Source organism: Hypomesus nipponensis, chromosome 26 (assembly GCF_054491055.1).
Source record: "Hypomesus nipponensis isolate SF chromosome 26, ASM5449105v1, whole genome shotgun sequence".
Taxonomy (NCBI): domain Eukaryota; kingdom Metazoa; phylum Chordata; class Actinopteri; order Osmeriformes; family Osmeridae; genus Hypomesus; species Hypomesus nipponensis.
Genome location: NC_140386.1, coordinates 5112217 through 5133643, shown reverse-complemented (window position 1 = coordinate 5133643; position 21427 = coordinate 5112217). Strand labels below are relative to the sequence as shown.

At 49.4% G+C, this 21427-nt stretch overlaps 1 protein-coding gene across 2 annotated transcripts; it reads left to right on the top strand.

Annotated features, from left to right (window-relative positions):
• The first annotated feature begins 3 nt into the window (after positions 1-3).
• On the top strand, positions 4-19441 carry dnai3 (dynein axonemal intermediate chain 3). 2 transcript variants are annotated; one of them, XM_084692259.1, is made up of 24 exons: positions 4-106; positions 737-802; positions 1005-1040; positions 3023-3198; positions 3671-3775; positions 4016-4162; positions 4351-4550; positions 4956-5072; positions 5388-5578; positions 5904-6028; positions 6696-6785; positions 7723-7815; positions 9988-10107; positions 11149-11222; positions 11513-11666; positions 11802-11898; positions 14525-14649; positions 14778-14841; positions 15791-15921; positions 16185-16389; positions 16567-16658; positions 17045-17164; positions 18531-18677; positions 19147-19441. In XM_084692259.1, exons 2-23 carry the CDS (start codon positions 742-744, stop codon positions 18669-18671), a joined length of 2664 nt encoding a protein of 887 aa, XP_084548385.1. In that variant the 5' UTR covers positions 4-106; positions 737-741; the 3' UTR covers positions 18672-18677; positions 19147-19441. The 2 variants fall into 2 exon arrangements, with proteins under 2 accessions (XP_084548385.1, XP_084548384.1); XM_084692258.1 differs by having other exon boundaries at positions 17042-17164.
• The last annotated feature ends 1986 nt before the right edge of the window (positions 19442-21427 follow it).

The following is a 21427-nucleotide window of genomic DNA, read 5'->3' as shown; positions in this document are numbered from 1 at the left end:
TTAGCAACCAAATTGTTGCCGGAAGCTGCTAGTACCAACTTGCCAAAGACGCAAAATACATCGGTTCAGACCAAGATATCTATTATTTACATTACACTTGTAAAAGGTAAACGTTTTTGTTATGATTACAATATGAATACCTGTCAAGACTTTTTTAGCGAATTTAATATTTGAATAGATAATGTATAACAAGCTACAACGCCTGCAGTAGACTTCTCTTTGAAAGTTAACTAGCTAGTTTAGCTACTGTCTAACATTTGTTTTGCTCTGCTGAGTGAAGCTAGCTCTAGCAATTCCGCAATCTGCGCTATTGCAACGTGAACGTTTAACGTGATAAAATATATCTTAGTATTGCTTTCAATATTTTTTGTTTTTTTCTACACCTCATAACATCAACATTAACCACTAGATGTCGCCGTGGATTTTATTTTTGGAAAAAAATGTTTTAGGCTATACGATAATTAAATGTTAACTAGTACCACCTGCATCGCCCACAAGATGTCACTAGCGTCACATAATGACAAAGCTGAGTCGTGGACATGCTGTATTGTAGACAGCTTATGAGCATATATGAATTCATATATTATACAAAAATATGAATGACCATGTAGACTTTATTCATCGACTTGGTTAGATATAAGATTGCTTTGGTTGCAGGCATTTTAATAGGGCAAATGTCCGCATTAATTAGCTCAAGGCTAATGTTTTCCCCCAATGCATGTGTCTACCTCTGCAGAAAGTATGACCTCCAAGAGACCCAAGAGCACTGGAGACGGCGTGGGCAGTAAGGGGAAAGCTAAAGGTGGGTATGCCAGGAGAGTCAGCTGACATTCACCTCTTATAACCTACATGTGACACATTATGAATGTATGCATTGGAAAATGAGTCGTGATTGGACTATTTCAATGACATTTTTCGTAGACAAAAGGGAACTTGACGCATTATGGGTGTATGCATTGGCCAATGAGTCATAGTTTGATTGTTTCTGTTTTTCTTTATCGTAGACAAAAAGAACGATGCTGACTCTCCTGTAGGCTCAGGTAAGCATTTCAGAATTGTATTGACTGCTGAAAATATGGACAGCATTATCGACACCTTTATGTCAATATGACCTTCCTAATGAGACAACATAACTTATGCTGTAAACGTACATGCAGAGTTCAACGTTCATAACACGTATTTGTTGGAGGCTCGAGTTAACATTTTCTGACCTATACATTTTATAACGACTGACAGTTTTGCATAAGTACAGTATATGCATTATTAGTCTCATGATCAGCAGTTATTTAGGCTATGTTAACTCATTTATTATGTGATTGATACTAAAATATGCATACGTTTGCCATTCATTTAGGAACTTCAAAGGTCTCTCCACTGCTGCAGACATTGTGTGATCAGATCCTGTTCCTCTGCTGATTCCCATGAAATTCAATAAACCATTAGCAACCCGAACTCTGCAGTCTGAAAAGGCCGACATTGGGTCGTAAACACAAAGGGTCGTGTGAGAACACTTTGGCTCAATACTAGAGCTCCTATCGCAGAATCCCTCTATAGCCTAGACTTGGCAGACTGACTCACCAGTGCATAGCCTCCATCCAGTTATGGTTATCAGATGTTAGTATGAGTAAGTCTGGCTTATCACTTCATACTTGTATACTAGTGCGTGCCACAAAAAACAAACAGAGATCAGCTTTTGGCAAAGTGGCCTCCTGATTGAATAACAACCCTGCTATTTGATTGCCTGCATTTGTTTGAGAGTTCTGGCTACTGCTTGCATGTCATTCATTCCAGCTGGCAATGGATACTTGTGGAAGCCTGAGGCCTAAGCCTATTTCGCTCTGAAGTGGTGATGTCATGGGCACGATATATACTCATCAGTGCTGTCTTTGAGCATTACAACCCTAGCCTTTACCTATGCATGCTTTTGATGTGAGCCCAGGTGTAGTGTTGCACAGCCTGTGGACATTCGCATGGCTATAGGTCTTTTCACTCACATCTTTTCATTGTCAGAGCAGCTTCAAAAATGTTCAGTGTCACCCACCCCTGAAAACATGCTGATGGTCACCGGAATCCAATTTTAAATCTCAACAAATGACTGAACTGAAGACATGGGCCAGTCTACATCAGACTAGGTCACCAGCTCCCATGTAAGTGAAGGGAACTGTTTCAGCTGATCCGTCATCCAGAAGAATAATGGGTTTTGGTCTTGTGTTATGTCGGCGAAGAGTTTGTTTGATAAGTTGATGAGACTAATAACTTATTATATTCATAAATCAAATGCATTTTACTTACTGACTATGGCTGATGACGTCCTACAGAAAATAGTCTGATGTTTTCCCTCAACGATACGATTTAGTCTTACACCTCGGGGGGGAATGCAGAATTCACATTTTCCCTCTCAACAAGTGTGGCGAATGACATTGTTACTATAAATAACAATGCCATGCTCTCTCCACGCATTTTCTCTTTGAAACGAAGGGTGCGAGATTCCACTACAATGATTTGGCATGGGCCCTTGTGGTCTGGATAAAACAGGTCGACACACCCAGTTGGGAAGTGGTTACTTAAGCTCTACTTTAGCATTCTCTCGGTCTCCCTCCGCAACCTTGTGGAAAGAACTTTGAAGAGGCTGCAAGGGGGACGAGGACTGTAATGATATGAATCCCTGTTTACTATAGGATGCAATGCCACTGTTTGGGTGTAAGGTGAGCTCCATAGTCCTATTTAGGAATGGGCTCGCTGCTTTCCCCTTACTCTTTTATCATTCCCAGAGTTCACCGTGAAATATCTCTCACCCCCCGCCCCTAACAGGAACGCTTGATTATCGATGGCATTGACTGATATCGAGTTCATTTGAGTGATTCCCTGCAATTCCTCCTGGACCACCGGGGGAGTCGCACAGGAAACGGAGCCGATTTTCCAATTCCGAACCTCTCAACTGACTCCCCTCTCATTCCCCCTCTCATTCCCCCTCCCTACCCCCTCCACCCTCCAACCCCCCCCCCTCCCCTCCGCCCATCAGTCGACATCTTCCCCATGGTGCTGACCTCCGTCACCCAGGAGATGTTTGGTTGCCGAGCCGACGAGGACGTGACCGGGGAGAACCCCTACAAGCTGCTGAGGAAGGCCGACGTCCTGCAGGACATGAGGACCAGGGCGGCAGTGTCTGATTTCAGTCCCGTCAAGCAGCTGCTGATGGTAGGCCCGGGGGCCGCGTGTCATTGTCACCACTCGGACAATGTTCACAACAACACGATGGCCCACAGACCACATATGCAATGGGGGGGGGGGGGGGGGGGGGTGAGGGACGAAGAAAAAAAGTTCCCAGAGGCCATGTCCTTCGTTTTTTCATTCCTGGAAATGATTCACTCCTATAACTGATTCCATGGTTATGTGTGAGTCCTACATTGCAACACCTCGTGATATTAACAAGCCAAGTACTGCAGATCCAGTCCTCCACCTTTGATAATGTATCCATTCTGAAAGAGAATGGATTGTTATTTCACGTAAAATGACTTTCATTTCGTAAGGCCACACTTTATAAAACGCGATTGTTTTATTTTTTCACAAGGTGCTCTTTTGGTCAGTATCCTGTCTACTTGAATTGAACCGTATACTGTGTCATGGGTTCTTGAAACGCCTGTGGACTTCTTGTTCTTTGTGTTGGTAGGACTACCCAGAGGAGGAGATCCTACTTGTTTATGACATCGACTTCACCCACGGACAGAGCTTCTACCTGGTCTTGACAGTGGAGACCAAGGACAGGATGTTAAGTGTGAGTTCCTGTACCATAACTAAAGGAAATTATAAAACAATACAGGTTTCCACGAACCTACCACAGTTAGATTTCCCATCTGTTCTTGATCCCCCCCCCCCCCCCCTAAAAAAAATAAAAACTGCTCTGGAGATTTAAGACGCAGCCAAGGCGGTTATTCAATTCATATGAAATAAGCTCCGTAATCCCTCTCTCCTCTACGAATGGCTTCCCCTTGTTGATCGTTCTCCTGTGTTTCAGCTCCCGGCGTCTGAAGAGGAAGTGGCCGCGGAGGCCACGTCGTCCGAGGTGTTCGTGCAGGAGAAGACCCCCGAGCCGCAGCCCTGGGTCTCTCTGGGGAGCGAGCAGGAGATCCAGGAGGAGTCTGTCACCGACTCCAGACCTAGGGTAACCCACAGAGACGATACTAAACCGATTACACCACATGCGGTATGCTAATAGTACCGCGCTGGACGATTCGCATAGGAAGTCATCAGCATGTACCCTCAGACGGGAAAATCGAGGTTGTTGGGCTTCGGGCCACGTCATTATTCACCCCCGTCACCTTCCACCATGCTGTCTTTGGACCCCCGCAGTTGAAATATAAGATTTTGAGGGCGCGGAGGGAATTCGGGGCGCCCGTCTGCTTCTCTAGTCGTAACGCGGCGGACGCCAAGGACGGCCACATGGAGTGTTCCTCCTACCAGGACCGGAGTTTCAGCCTCCGGCAGATGGAGAGACAGAGCGGCGTGCAGGCCATCCCTGCCCTCCACAGCTCCAGCACCCAAACAATATGGTATGGTTCCTGTAGGCCGCATGTGGTGTTGAAATCGGGCTGTACAGCGCTTTGGTACAATTCTTGGTGCTTATAAATGTGCTATAGAAGTACAACTCGACTTGACCTGACTTGAGTTGAACTATCAAATACCTCAGACCAAAAAGAAACAATGTGGTATTGATAATAAAAAAAATATTTTAAAAGTAATTTGGCAGACGCTCTTATCCAGAGCGACTTACAGTAAGTACAGGGACATTCTTCCCGAGGCAAGTAGGGCGAAGTGTCTTGCCCAAGGACACAACGTCATTTTTCACAGCCGGGAATCGAACCAGCAACCTTCTGATTAATAGCCTGATTCCCTAACCGCTCGGCCATCTGACCTCCATAATAAGGTTTATTTCCCGTGTTTTGTCCACTCGGCAGGAGATATCCAAAGAATATGTGCACCCAGTATGAACCGAGAGAGTTCAGCGAGGAGGAGAAGGAGAACTGCCTCCAGTCGGAGAGTCTGAAGAATTTCGTCAACTCGGTCGCCTGGAGGTGAGGGAACGTCTCAGTGACGGATGGGTCCTCAAACTCAATGGGATGATTTCTTTTTACTAATAACGTGAGGGGAGGGGCTGTCCACACCTGTCATTACAAGGGGCCTCAAGACACTTATCTGTTACATGTCATCCATGACAAAGTCCTCAGTCTCGGCGAGACTTGCCGCCCAATGCAAAGCTATCCCCCGTCGGCGCGCGGAGTCGTCTGTTTTCCGCCCAGCGCCTAGGCGTCTGAGGTGAAACGGAAAAGACGGCTCCTCGGAGAACAGGTGGCCTCCTCCGCAAATGGTCGCCCCCTCCCCCTCCGCAGGTTCGAGACGGCCCTCCAGCAGAACGAGATCATGGACGTGTTCCTCGACGACTGGAAGGCCCTGAAGGAGGACGACGGCGGCTACGGCGGCAAGGCCGACACCCACCTGAAGGAGTACCAGTCCTTCACAGACCTGCACTTCAGCAAAGAGAAGACCATCAGTCACATCAACTGGCATCCCACCATCAATGGTGAGGCCACGGGTCACACGACACGTCGCCGTGGGCGACGGCCTACACGACCGACCCACCATGGTGGTCATATATGAATGATATACGATATCACGATACCATATGATATCATATGCTCTCACGATATCATACGATATCATATGCTCTCACGATATCATATGATATCATATGCTATGTCAGTGTAATCGTCTTCAAGTTCAAGTCTTTTATTGTCAGGTACACAGACCAACAGGTCTTGTCGGTACTAGGTACTAGGTCGTGTGTGTTTTGGTGGCGGGGTTTTTCCCAGCTCGTTGTAACAGTGACATGTATGTGATTGTGGCAGGGGTGATCGCCGTGTCTGTGATAGAGAGACTGTCTTTCGAAGACAGGATCAATGCCTCCACTAAGCTGCTGCTAAACCCCTCTCTCATTCTGTTCTGGAGCTTCTCTGATCCCATCAATCCTCAGGTACGTGTGAAGACTCTCCTTTCATGTCGTTCTCCCCCCCCCCCCCCTCTCTCTTTCTCTCTGTCTCTCTGTCTCTCTCTCTCTTAAATCCTCACTGACAGGTAACAAGCTGTTTCTTCTATCTCCCAAAAAGAAATAGCTTTAAGGGGGGTGTTTGGGCTTGTCAATCTGAGATATTGTTTGTTTTAGAAAAATGCAGGGGTCATTCGTAGATTTCATTTTGGCTTTCAAGCAAACCTTTACATACCTTAACCAAACCAAAACTTTTATGTACTCAAATGTACCCATAGAAAATTTGATTTCTTGCTCATGACTGTGTACAATGGTCTCCAAACCGTTGGTTTGATTGGCTGGTTATAGACACAGGGAAAGATGTTTATCATGATGTCAAATAAGGATTAAACTGTTGTAGCACATTCACATCTATTAAATACACATGAATGAACACACATGAACATTTATTTCTACTATCAATCCATCCACAAGTTTACTGTATGCTTAGTGAAGTAGAATCATATACTTGTGGATTAGGAGATTAAACTGCTGAGCCTTGCGTTCAATGACTTTAATACATAAATACGTGTGATGGCAAAGGCCCAGCACTTGAAGGTCTGCTGTGGTTTGAAATGTACGGCCTCTACCTGATGTGGCTGTTTGTGGTTTGCAGTTGCTCCTGGAGTGCCCAGACGACGTCTTCTGCTTTGAGTTCTGCCCCTCCGATCCAAATATTATCGTTGGCGGCTGCATGAACGGCCAGGTGCTCCCCGCTTCCTCTCTCTGTGTCTCTCTCTGTGTCTCTTTCTGTGTCTCTCTCTGTGTCTCTCTCTGTGTCTCTCTCTGTGTCTCTCTCTGTGTCTCTCTCTCTCTCTCTCTCGTGTCCCCCACCCTTACTTTCCCAAATCTTTCCCTCCCTCCCTCTTCGGTGCCCTCTAACCGTCAGCCCCAAAGACTTTTCTGATGAGATTCCAGACTATTATATAACCACCTCGGCGGTGGATTTCCTTTCCCATGTCCTTCTGGGCTGCTACGCTGCTTTCATTTCAAGGGAATCCGATAAGAAATAACAAATATCGCTTACAGAATGGGCCATATTCCGCTCTTGTTATTTTTAGCCTTTCTGCCGCTCTTCTCTTGTCCATTGTTTTCCCTTCGGGGGCCTCTTTCTATGGGAAGGTGGATTGACTGAGAGGGGGAGGGAGGAGGGGGAAGGAGAGGAGAGGAGAAGAAGAGGAGGGTAGGGGGGAGAAGGAAAGGAGGGGAGAAGGAGAGGGGGGAGAAGGAGAGGAGGGGAGGGGGGAGAAGAGAGAAAGGGAGGGGAGGGGGGAGAAAGAGAGGAGGGGTGAAGGAGAGGAGGGGTGGGGAGGGGGGAGAAGGAAAAAGGGAGATGGAGAGGAGGGAGGAAGGAGAGGAGGGGAGGGGAGGAGAGGGGGAGAAGGAGAGAAAGGGAAGGGAGGGGGGAGAAAGAGAGGAGGGGTGAAGGAAAGGAGGGGTGAAGGAGAGGAGGGGTGGGGAGGGGGAGAAGGAAAGGGAGACGGAGAGGAGGGGAGAAGGGGAGGAGGACAGGGGAGGGTGGAGAAGGAGAACGGGAGATGGAGACGGGACGAGAAGGAGCGAGTGTGTGCAGGAAGTGCTGAACTGAAGGAGAAGCAGGTGTCTTTTCTCAAGTCCACGGCCTTGCCGTCTTGTCCCGTCAGGTGGTGCTCTGGGACATATCCGCCCACGTCGAGCGGCTACAGGGGACTCGCTCCAGCGGTGGAAAGAACACGGCGGCCAACGCCAACGCCTTTGTAAGTCGCCACCGTCTTGGTGTTGCACGCCGTCTGAACGACTCATGACCCAGAGACGTGCCAAAGGCTATTCTGACTTAATGACAGCATGAACAATAGTTGACAGGTCCTCGTCATTTTACCCACAGTCGTGTCATAATGGGGCCCCCAGCGTCTCCCAATTGAACTCTTGCGTATCGGTAGTTAGGTTCATGGCGGCAATGTGAATGTCTTCTTGTTAGGGCTTTTCCCGACTAACTCACCTACCGTAAAGCACCGTTTTGTTTGCGTCCGATAGAAGTGTTTCGGGGTGGGATTAAAAGCCGCTGCAGATCCCAGAGAGGCCGTCCTTCCCCAAGGTGAAGTGTGACGAGGCGAAACCATGATAATACGTGGGCCCTTGCCAGTGCTCCCTCTCATCCACAGCCTTTCATTAAAGGGGGAATGCGGCTGAGTTCTGCTTCAAGCACCGCCGCGGCCGTCGGAGCCGGACCCACAAACCTCGGCTGGAGCCTGGCCAGGCCCCCAGCCCCGCTCGCTGTGCTGCGTCTCCTCGTCCCATACGCTGGAACCCCTCGCGCTGGAACCCCTCGCGCTGGAACCCCTCGCGCTGGAACCCCTCGCGCTGGAACCCCTCGCGCTGGAACCCCTCGCGCTGGAACCCCTCGCGTTTGACCTGGCCGGTCCTCCTCTGTCACCTTGCGGCGCCCCTTCATCCCCCCCTGACTTAACCCCCCCCCCCCCACACACACTTTGACAAGTTCCGTCAAACACAAAAAGGTTGCTCCGCACCTTGGATTCTACCAAGGGTATCAACACTTAGAAGTCTGGCACCGACCTCTGCTTGTGCCAGGTACTCTCTTCTTCTCTTGGTCTCTGTATCGAGCCTTTTGTCCTCTCTCCCTCCCCCACCTGTGCTCCTGCCTCAATCAGAGGACTGAGGCATTTGCAGATGTCGGCGTGGTGCATTCTGGGAGGTGTAGTTCTCGCGTCAGCCATCTTGTGGCATGGTAGCCATTCGCAGAGGGAAACGTACCGCCCCTTTACAACACGTCCTCTCATGATGCCACAACCCCTCTCTCTCTCTCTCTCTCTCTCTCTCTCTCTCTCTCTCTCTCTCTCTCTCTCTCTCTCTCTCTCTCTCTCTCTCTCTCTCTCTCTCTCTCTCTCTCTCTCTCTCTCTCTCTCTCTCTCTCTCTCTCTCTCTCTCTCTCTCTCTCTCTCTCTCTCTCTCTCTCTCTCTCTCTCTCTCTCTCTCTCTCTCTCTCTCTCTCTCTCTCTCTCTCTCTCTCTCTCTCTCACAGTCGCGCCACTTCCAGCTTCCCTTCCCAATACTGTGGCACCTTGGCTAGCAGCAGCACTCCCTCACCCCTCTATTCCCTCCTCCCCCTCCCCCTCCCCGTTGACTCTCCCCCCGCCCCCACAACCCCCCCCCCCCCCCACCCCCCCCCCCCCCCCCCCCAGAGTCAACAACACTTGCCAGCTGTTACACAAACCCACAGTGGTCCTGATTGGCTGCCTGGGCCGATAGCACACACACGCCAGATTACGGCACCCCATTTATATGTTTGCACCACAAACAGGGGCGGTTTTATCTGCTGAAAGCCAATTATTTCAATCCGGTGGGGCCCTGAAAGGTGTGCTTAGCTAGCACCTGTTTTCTGCCCTGTCAGATAAAACGGGCGAATACAAATGAGAAGGTTTTAAATAGAAGTTCTGTCCGTGCATTTATTTTCTTCGCAAATCAAACACAGACTTGCCACATGGCCCAACGTTAACATATCCTACATACACAGCAGGCTACAGTAACATTATGCTTCGTCTCGAATTTTGGTGAACAAGCCCCACGATCTTAGGCTTTGATGAGAAACAGATACTCTGACAAAGCACGGCCAAAGTGCCAACTAAAAGCACTCGTCCGCACTTAGGTGTCCGCCGAGCCATAACCCAAAGCTTCTGTCGGAAAACGTTTTCATTTATCCCCCCCCCTCCCCACCAAAACCGGCACAACCCTGCGTTTGAATGGATCCCCTCACGTCGATCCTTTAACTCCGTGTCACCGATCAGCGGTGCTACGGGGGCAAATTGGGTCGGGTCGCCGCGAGGTGCCGGCACAGGGGGGGGGGGGGGGGGGGTGTAGGGAGGGAGGGCAACCCGTGGCGTAATCCCTTTTGTGTTTCGGGCTCCCGGCAGGCCTTTGAAGACAAGCGAGCGGAGGACACTCCCGTGGTGCGCTACTGTGCCGTCTCGGCCATCGAGAGCGGCCACAAAGCGCCAATTACAGACGTCCAATGGCTGCCGGAAACCTTTGAGGTAGGCGGGGGGGGAGGGGGGTGAGGGAGGGAGGGAGGGGAAGGGTGCAAGACCGCAACGCCCGTGGATGGGATACTGTCCGGGATGATGATTTCACATTTCATCTAGTTATTTAAGCAATGTACAGAATGTTTCAACCAGGGGGGTGGGGGGCAGGCCTGGTTGGAGGTATAACCATGGTATTCACAGCCACAACCTGTCATATGGCACGTATAGGGTGGGGTCTGTTTGGCCATACATTAGAAGTCATTTGTGCCAGGCAGTCTACAATCTCCCTGGAGTTGTCGTGATTTTCTCCAGTCCGGGCTCTGTCTTATCAGATCTTGAGTAAACACTCAAGCTAAGTGTCTGACATACCAGAGAAAACTCGATACACAGCCCATGCTTTTAGGTCTTCACACCCAATTTACAGACTGATGTTCAAACACTCCAGTTAAAAAAGGGGTCAGGCGTCTTATCGCGCTAATGATTTTGGAAGGTGGGGGGGGGGGGGGGGGGAAATTCTGCGCTAATGACCGGACGAGATTCAAATCGAATGCAACTGAAGCATTTTAGGTGTGCGGTTTGATTTAGCAAGCCGAGGCAGAGGGGGAGGAAGACCCATCATCGCTGGAGATGAAAGGGAAAGGGGATTATTTTAGAGGGAGGGAGGGGGGGGGGGGGGTCAAGGGTGAATGTCACCGTAGGCTTTTAGGCATATTACCATGTCTCCATGACAGGGCCCCGTCCGCAGTCCTGAGCAGCGGAACGTTCCAGAATTGGGCCGAAAATACTGAGTGACATCCTAAGTGACTTGTCACAGTTCCTCGACGCGATACTCGATCCCGTAATAGCGGTGACACTGCCATGCCCTTCAAAACGGTGGGCTGCGAGGCATCATCAATAACACAGAGTCGCTTCACCAGACAGCCCGTCAATCAACCAGGAGTCCCTAGGGAGCCCAATAAATTCCCCTCAGTGTTGCTCACCATTACAAGGAATAGAACCGCCTAGCCTGGTCTAGCCACTTTGCTGATTTCTCTCTCTCTCTCTGTGTCAAAGGTCACCAGGCTTGGGGTTCCGGTGGAGAACAAGAGTCAGATTTGTGTTCAGGTCGTCACCTGCGCCCCCGACTGGTACGGCATGGTTCGGCGACAGATTGGATTTATCTAGAGTGATCTTGGTCTTTCCGACAGTTACGTTATTGAAGAGAATCTTTCCGTCGCTTTCTGTCTGTGTCTCTCTCTCTCTCTCTCTTTGTCTTTCTCTATGTGTCTATGTATCTGTCTCTCTTTATCTCTCTGTATTTCTCTGCCTCTCTCTTTCCTATATCTTTCTCTCTCTGTGTGTCTGTCTGTCCCTCTCTCTCTCTGTCGGTGTCTTTCTCTCTCTCTCTCTGTCGGTGTCTCTCTATCTCCTGGATCAGCTGCGTGATGTTCTGGGACATCCGGACCCCGAGGATGGCCGCCCAGCCCATGACAGACCGGCGGCAGAAGGCGGAGGAGAAACCTCTGGAGAACCCCCACGGCGTTCCCAACACCTTCAAACATCTGGACCTGACCTGGAAGCCCCTCGTCAGGGTACCACAGACAGCCGCCTGCCCTTCACGAGCGCACCCCCGCCTTTCCCCCAAAACGCTCCGCAGCTGACAATGCTTGACTGTTGTCTGTTGGCGGGCCAATGTCGGAGCTGTTCTGTTTTCCATCTCGTGTCAGGTCGCCCTGCCAAAGATGGATACCAGCGGGGAGTACAGCCCTTTGAAATTCAGCCTGCAAGACAACACCTGCGACAGCCATACTGGTAGCAACGCAGGTGAGTATTTCCCTCCCTCCCTCTCTCTGTCTCTCTCTATATCTTCTTATGTACTCCCTTTCTCCTTCAGGCAGAGATGCAGGTCAGCTTCGCTCCCCTGTTTATTTCTCTTCCTGTCACTCTCTCTGCATTGTTGCCCCCCCCCCCCTCCTCAAAGCAACACAGGCGAAGGAGAACGTTAAACTGTTGCGCACACCAGCCAGTTATGGAGCTGCGGAACATCTGTTCTCAAATCACCTATCATAGTCAGGTCAAACTCTCTGGAAATAGATGATACAGATGGAAGGAGATAGCCTCGGATGGATCAAAGACACTTGTGTGCGCGTGCGTGTGTGTGTGAGGAAGGTTGTCTGTGTGGGTTTGTGCGTGCGTCTCAGATTCTCCAGGGGATCAGTGAGTACCGTGATCAGCGGGCCGTAGCCTCTCTCTCTCTCCCCCCCTCCCTCTCTCTCACTCTCTCTCTCGCTCTCTCTCCCCCCCTCTGCCTCTCTTCCCTCTCCTCTCCAGTTTCATACTGTTTTATTAAGCGATACCTCGCAGACAAGGCCCTCATAGTGAGGCGGCATTAGTCTTGTTGACTGTCGGCTCTTTGCAATATGCTGCCCTGCCCTGGAGCCAAAAGATGTTCCCCCAGTCTCGCCCAGTCAGGAAGAAACCTGCCTTTGTCTGGCCTAAGGTCTCGCTTCTCTAAACACAGCTAGGACGACGGTTATGACATTTGTACACGTGCTCGACCCATAAACGTGCTGCCTTTTTTTCTTTCGTTTGCATCACCTGGACTCTGTCCCGTTCGCACATGCGAGAGGTACCTCGCGTTTCCCAGGATGTGCGTCAAGTGACTGAAGGTGGATTGAGACATGGCACTGTACAGCCAGGTGTCTTCTGGTCTTCCCTTCCTTGGTTGGAACATCTGACCTGTCTATCCTTTATGGAAGGAAACAGTCCAGTGTCCACCTATGGTGTGACAGCAATCAGCTGAGTGGAGAGCGAGTAACAAGCGACCGGAAAATGGACTCAAGAATAATGAAAAGAGCAAACGCATGGATCTGGTCTCCTGCTGAAAAATCTTTCTAAGGCACGAAGGTCAAAGAGCTCCTTTTTATAGTGAACACAGAGATTCGACACAACAGCTGGTCTGCAGAACAGCAGGCTGATGAATCAAATGCCAGCGTTTGTGTAATACACCATGAAGGTCCTGGGTTCAGTTCCCGCTTTTGGCCTGTAGGTGTGCTATGTTCCGGGCCTTTCCACGTGGAGTTTGTCTGTGGCCTCCCTGGACTGAGGAGCAATGTTCCCTCTAAACTGCGCGCTTGCGTGGCCGCGCAGACCAGTTGAAGACCCGCGCACTAGATTTTTTTAATTATTATTTTTGAAAAACTGTAAATGTTAAAGCTTTTAACAAAACGACAACCCTGGCGCTCAGCTCAAGCTTTGAGTAGCAACGAAAATCAGGGACGTTAGAACCACCACAAAAAAGGGCAGTTATACATTTAAACACGAATGGCTCGATGAAATCCTTCAAACCGACACAAGCGATGGTCCAGGTAGGCTGGTGAAGCTTTCTGATATATTTAGCTACGAATAAGCTAGCGGGGTTCTCTGCAAACTTTGCTCAAGAGTACACCTACTGAGGTCTGACAGATTTCTATTTGCTCAGTGCAGAATTTTTGGGGAGGGAACATTGCTGAGGGAGAACACAGTCATAGTAAATAGAAGACGCACCTACAAGACTGAAATACAACAATCAAAATCAATCAATATAGTAATCAGAAGATAACAATGGATCTTATCATGTAAGATGTTAGGTAACTTTAGACTGGATCTACTTCTAAGGATTAACAGATGCCAGTGGTAAATCCTTCAATGTCTCCTGTTCTGTGCAGTCCATCCCCGTGTTCAAAGGCGAAATGTTTGATATGATTAATGGTGCTGAAACTATTTTCATTTGTTTTCTGTTGTTGATTGAATGCACAGTGTCTGTCATCAAAGCCAACAGGGAGTCTTGAACATATTTCATCAGTCATCCTGTAATGAGATCTAGTGGTCCTCGGACAGATAATCTAATGGGTTTAAGGATCTGGAATCAGCCTGGTGATAAGGGGGTGTGAACAATGCTGTCTCACACTGTCCCTTCAGACAGTGGGGCTTTTGTGACTGGAAAAGGCCACTCTACTCTCTCTCTCTCTCTCTGTCGGGGTCTCTCTCTCTACTCCTCCTCTCCCCTCTCTCCGTCTCTACTCCTCCTCGCCCTCTCCTGTTGATAGTGAGAGGAGAGTTGGCAGGCCTCACCCCTGGCTGCGTGTCTGCGGGTGCCACAAACGCTCCGGCTCATTCCGCCATTAAGATAAAGAAGCGGCAGTAGCGAAGGCACCCGGGCGTCTGCGGAGCACGCTTATCAGCTTTCCGCGTTCGCCTCCCCCCGACAAACTCCCCCCTCGTCAATTAAGACCTCCCGTCTCGATTTCGGCATTCGTTCACGTCGCAGCCGTCGCGGGCCCTTTGTCCGCTGCTCCCTGCTCTCTGTATCCGTTAAGAAATAATGATCTGCAAATATGTAGAAAGCCAAACGCTCTCTGACGATGTGGCGTCTCCTTGTCTCCCCCCCTCCCTCTGCCCCTCGCCACAGACAGGGCCCGCGTGCAGACCGAGAGGTCCGAGGCGAACCCCGAGTACGCCCTGCTCCGAGTGCCGTCCGCCAAACACGTCAAGCCCCTGGAGGACGTGGTCTCCAAGTTCTACGTGGGAACCGAGGTAGCACGCGCATACCTCCTCGTGAGGACGGTCTTGTGCCCCTTTGTACGTCACACACTGTTTCGGACGGTCATAGTTCCGTGTGGCGCAACCTTCTCGTTTTTTTTCTTCCCCCCCACCGCGCGCAGGACGGTGAACTCATCTACACAGATTGGAAACTGGAGAAGGACCACGACTCGGGAAGGCTGTTCAGTAAGCCGTCGACGAGGCGATTCCTAAACGACCGTGTCATTTCTTTCTCCGGACATTGCCCGTCTTGAGACAAACCGTGACCCTCATTATAACATCACGTGTTGTAACAATGCATGTGTTCCTAATGTACCATTACCATACCACAATGTAACATATGAATGCAGTCCATAAGCCCCAGATGGGCAGATACATTTAAAGACATTACATACATTATGAGAGATAATACATTATTACATACTACATTATGAGAGAGCAGTACCTTCCCTATCATTTCCCCCAAGTCTAATTCTAATTAACTGAGCTGCAGACAATTTAAACATGGCCCTGATGGAGTAATTGTAGGAAAACAACAGGGCTTTTGACTGAGAACAGATTTCATATTACAACAACAATTGTCTGCAGAAGGACTGGGCTCAGATACTCTTTGCAATTACAGTTAGTTTCAGAGTTTTAAGTCATCTCTGTTTGGCAGGCTCGAAGACTCTGATTACCCACTAGAATTGGGTCTGTAGACATAAGCGTTTGTATGTGTAATTTGCTCGTTCATGAATACCAAATCCCCTAAATGAGTTAATCTCAGCATGTATCCACATTACTTAACAGTGAGGGGAAAGTGGGTCACTGGTAGATGATTTTATTAAACAAGCTTTTGTAGAACTAGCTGTTATTACTGTTTATGGCTGTGTCTGGAAGAGGCTGGCACATTGGCATGGCAGCACCTTTGATTAGTTTTGATTAAATGTACAAGCCCAGACGCACTCACCTTTTCCAGCCGGCCATAAACCCTCTTGACTGCACACTTAGAAGTCTCCTACGTGGTTTAGCGGAGGTGAGCTACCTATGTTGCCAACACCTCGCAATTAAATCCCATTATGATGCCCTTTCACTCTCTCTCTCCCTCTCTCTTTCTGTCTCTCTCTTTCTTTCTGTTTGTCTCTCTTTCGTTCAGGTTCCAAGCCTTCTCATCGGTTTGTCATCCACGACGGCCTGGTGACCACTGTGCGCCGGTCGCCCTTCTTCAAAGACATCATCCTCACCGTGGGGGGCTGGACCTTTGCCATCTGGAAGGAGGGTGTAATGGTACCAGCAACACCAACACACACACACAGTTTTTAGTAGGTCGCGTTTTGACAAACGCCAGCCCTTGTGTAATACACCACGAAGGTCCTGGGTTCAATTCCCGCTTGTGGCCTGCAGGTGGGCTATGTTCCGGGCCTTTCCACGTGGAGTTTGTATGTCCTCCCTGGACTGAGGAGCAATGTCCCCCCCCCCCCCCCCACCCAAAAAATAAATAAAAACAAAAACAATCATTGGCTCAGTCTGACTCAACCTTCCACCTCCAGAACGGTCCCATCATCCAGTCGGCGTGCTCCCAGAAGAAGTGCACCGTGGGATACTGGTCCCAGTCTCGGCCCGCCGTGTTCTTCATTGGGAAGGAGGACGGCAACATCGACGTGTGGGACCTTCTGGAGAAGACCCACGAGCCCTCCCAGACCCAGAACATCACCACGGCCCAGATCACCTGCATCAAACCCTGGATCGTCTCCTGTGAGTCGCCCCCGCCCCCCCCTCCGGGTCACCCAGGACCTGCTGGAAGGGCGCCCCAGGCCAAACGTTGACACGTGTTTGACCGAGCTCTCTCTCTCTCTGTCTCTCTCGCTGTCTCTCTCTGTCTCTGTCTCGCTCTCTGTCTCTCTCTCTCTCTCTCTGTGTTTGGGCCCACAGCCAAGCAGCACCTCCTGGCTGTATCGGACCACCTTGGGACCCTTCACATCCTGGAGGTCCCATGGACTCTCCGCACCCCCTCCAGCAATGAGGTCAGCCGGCGTTTGTATTCCGTCTGTGGAAATACGCGCTCCAAGCGCTGGTTTTAGTCGTTGCCAGTGTTACCATGGGTATGTCAGTCTGATGTGGGCGTTTCAGGAGGTTCGTCAGAGAACGAGGTGTTTCGCGGCGGTAGGAGCCACAATGTTGACATGATTTGACTCGTGTTAGCTCGAATATTCTGCCCTCTCTTAGTTACTGCCTGTGGTCTGTGGTCGCCTCAAGCTGTTGCTTTGAGTTGTTTTTTTTGGTCCGAGAAGGCAAGCTGCTGCAGCCTCACAGTAGGGCCTGGAGTCATGTCATGAGCAGGACTGTGCCGTCGTCGAGAATCCTCGTGGCCCTTTAACGCTGTCTCCCTGCTGTGCTGTTCTCCCAGAAGCTGAGCACGAGGAAGTACTTTGAGAAGGAGGTGGATCGGCTGGTGTACTTTGAGAAGAGGATGGAAGTGAGATCCAAGGAGAAGAAAGACATGGAGGCCGAGGAGATGAGGAAGAGGATGGTGAGAGAGCTGTCCTTTTATCCTGTCAGCGTACCGTAGACACTTGAACCCCCCCCCCCCCCCCTCCCCGCCAGTCACGGTTCTCCCTACACCAGCGGTTCCCAACCCTGGTCCTCGAGACCCCCTGTCCTGCATGTTTTAGATGTTTCACTGCCTCAACACACCTGATTCAAATGAATGGGTCATTATCCAGCTCTGCAGAAACCTGTTAACGACCATTCATTTGAATCAGGTGTGTTGGGGCAGTGAAACATCTAAAACATGCAGGACAGGGGGTCCCGAGGACCAGGGTTGGGAACCACTGCCCCACACCGTGCAGGCAGATGTCCTTTATCGAGCCAAAGTCAGATGCCTTTCGTCGGATTCTGCTAAGTCGGCGTGCGGGAATGGGTCCTCTCCCCTCGTGACTCATTCATTCAGAGGGGTGTCGGATTCCCTGCATTAGGAAGAGAGCTACAATGTGTCGTATCGACACAGCATTAGCAGTCTATCAAGAGGATTGCCTCATTCCGAGCACTGCACACGAGCAGCTGGGGATTTACCCTACCAATCAAGGATAAGACGAAATATGTGTATTTCTATCCGATCCCAGTATTTTGATACCTCTCCCACCACACACACAAACATTATCATTTGAAGATGTTTTTTTTCCTTCTTCCATATAAGTGTCTCATTATCTATGACTGTAATCATCTCAAATGCAGAAACCCATAACCATTCCCCTAAATTGCTTTTTAATGCATCTATGCCGCCCCAAATGGAATGTCTCGTTCGAAAACAAAACCAGACACCAAAGAAGAATAATAGCGCTCAACAATAGTTATTATAATTAAAATCTTAATGTGCTGCAGTTATCCTACATTTCTTACAGAGACCATGTTTATGCATTTTCTCCCTTATTCAAAACAAAGTTAAATTACTGTAGTGGCAGAAAGTCTGTTTCACCATGTAAATTATTGTGTCAAGATGATCAAAGACCATTTATGTCAAAGTAAAAGAACCAGCATTCATTTAAAAGACATTTCACTTTCACCCATTGTCAAAGACACAAATTTGATTCAATCCCAAAATACTGAAGGACAAAGACACCTCAAGAATTTGAAACATGACTACTGTTTACTAGCAAACCATGATTACTGCTTTCCGAAAAAAATGGATGTGTGATTTCTCCCATCTGACCCAGATGAGTGGGACATTCAAAATGACCATTTGAACTCATCGAAACATCAACTAACCTCCATAGCGTTTCACTTAGAACCACAAGCTGCATTGCCACTTTGGTCGGGCTTGAATAACACGCTGCGAGACAATGTCGCGGCTCATTTCTCGAGGGATGTTGACAGCAGATGTGGTCATGTTCCCCCAGGAGCCTATCGTACCGGAGAAAGCAGAGGATCAGATCCTGGAGGAGGCCTTGAAGGACTACAAGGACTACCTCGCCCTGGAGAAGGTCATCCTAAAGGACATGGGTCTGTTGGCAGACACTGATGAGTCATCGGACATCTGAGATGCTGTAAGGCCAGCCCAGCCCAGCCTGCTCTGACACCAGACACACACTGGTACCTGATATCACCCCCCCCTTCCCCAAAACACCAGGATTTAATACCCTTGCTGCAACACACACCACTGTCCAAGCCTGCTGTTTCAATAGTGCCAAAGTGTGTCCCCGTTTGAGAGTTTGTTTGTTATATGTGGGGTTTTTTTTTGGGGGGGGGGGGGGGGGGGCCGGCTACAGAACAAATATATAACATATTTGACTTGTCCATACGTAAGAAGAAGTTCTTATTGAATTTTTCACAAAACAGTGTGTGCTTTGCCAGCACTCTGGTTGATGATTCAGCAGATTCACGCGGGGGGGGGGGGGGGCGGGGGTGTGATTAGGGCGAGAGCGCCTCCATAGTTAATGAGTGAGTATTCAGATGCACGCGGCCGAGATCTGGTTACTGTGTAACATCATCCAACTGTGCTTCGCTCCCCCCCAGGGCTCCGGTAATGAAACACATTCGAAGTACCTGAGGACCTGAACTTGCCAGGCAAATCATTTCATGCTTCTTTGGTTTCACGCGTCTGCTCCGATACTAAGCATCGATCGTCGGCGCAGCACGCCTGCTATTGATTAACGCCATCGACCGGCGCTTCCGCAGTGCGATGTGACCCATCTCATCGCCACGGCAGAGAGCCGGGACAAATACTACAACCGCACCGTAAACAACGGCAAAATCGGGTGTTAATGTTCAATATACTTGAGTTCATGGAAAAAATGAATAAAATAGACATTTGTACTGTATGACCTCTTATCTCCAGTAACGTTTGATACCTAAGGAGGGGGCTGGGGTTTAAAATGAACGTTTATTGTTCAGAGAAGAGGTCAGGGGGTTTGTGCGATACGTTTTGGCGCACCTGATTCGACATGAAACGGGGAGTCCAAAGAGAGCAGGGTCCATCTGAGGTCAAGAGCAGGCTAACATAGTCAGCACTGACAGCTGGCGGCCACCATGAAAGAGCCTGCATGCGGACGGCCGGGCAGCGGTGGGAGGGAGGGGGAGCGGGGGGCTGCTGTGTTGCCCAGAAGTAGCTGCATGTCGCCAGACTTTCGTTCTGTGTCAGATGCCACGTCAATGAAAGAGTGAAAAGATAGAAAAACTGAGAGAGAGAGAGAGAGAGAGACAGAGACAGAGAGAGACAGAGAGAGAGAGAGAGAGAGAGACAGAAGCAACAGAATACACGGGATATGAGCGAAAACCGGGAGAGAATGAGGTCGTTTTGGTGGAGGGACGACGCTCAAGGCACAAGGGACGAGAACGAAAGAGTGTTTCCGAGAAACCAGGACAGCGCCAGGGGCGGAAAACAACAGCGCGAGGGCCTGAACGAGAGAGCGAGGGAGCCGCGGAGAGACAGAGAGCCAACCGGGGAGAAAAGGAGCACATGCTGGGGCCCCCGAGTGGAAATTAGATGCAGCGGTGTCGGACAGATTAAACACCACACGGGTCACTTCCCCCTCTCCACGACTCACTTACACAGGCCTGTCACAGAGAGGAGGGTCACGGGGAGGGAGGGAGGGCTTCTGGGAGCTCAATGAGGCAGGCGTCCATATGGACCCCGGGCACCGACAAGGCCAGCGTGACAAAAGCCCCCCTCCTAACCCTCTGTTCCCCCCTAATTCGCTCAACTCTCTGGAAATTCTACTGGGCCCTTTTACGAAAACGGTAACACGGCTCCTAATGGTGTGCTCAAACCTTATAGACGTAGGTATCTAACTCTGAACACTACAACATACTTTTACTGGTCATTTATCAAATCATAATAATATTTACGATAATTCTATGAATCATTCCATTAGTAGTATTAAAAAAAGTATGGTGGATGTAGATGAGACTTCTGTATTTTAAAGATCCCATGACATGCTGTTTTTGGATGCTTTTATTTGGGCCTTAGTGGTCCCCTAATACTGTATCGGATGTTTCTTACCCAAAATTCAGCCTTGGTGCAGAATTACGGCCACAACAAGCAGTCCCACAATGAGCTTTCCTCAGGATGTGCAGTTTCTGTGTCTGTAGCTTTAAATGCAGAGGCGGGCCTATACTGCCATGCTTTGGTCGTTTGCAAGCCATGATGTTTCGTGGAAAACAAATATCCCGCTCGCACGGTTGTAGCTCATTTTCTCATTGGTGGGCCAAATTCGCTGTTGCGGGAAAAGCAGAGAAAGTGGAGGTAACCTTTGGTTTTATGACATCATAAAACCAGCATTTTCAAAACCGAGCGTTTCAGCTTTCATTTTCTCAAAGGCAGAGAAGAATACCCAGGGCTTGTTTACACCTACCGAAATTTCTAGCCACTGGGGAACCAAAGGCAGGCTAGGGGAACTCATTAATGTTAAATAACCTCCTAAAATGTCTAACATTTCATGTCATGGGACCTTTAAGATCTCTACACAAAAAATAGTTGTGCTTTGGAGTGGCTTAATGCTGAGGCCCATCCAGTTTTGAAAGCACTTACATATCTAAAACAAGCAGTCATTTTTTAGGATATGGTTCCCCATAGACTCAGGCGGTGTCTACTATCGCGCACTTTACAAAGTACACTGCAATACAGTGCACTGCAAAACAGTGCACTTACATATTCAGTGCACTTCGTCGCTGATAAGTGCTGTCTGAAATGGAACACTTACGTTAAACACTTGACGGAAGTGACAGACGCAAATCTGCTCGCAACACCCGCGAAACCTTTGTTTCATTGTTGAATTAGATCTCATTCATCTGGATG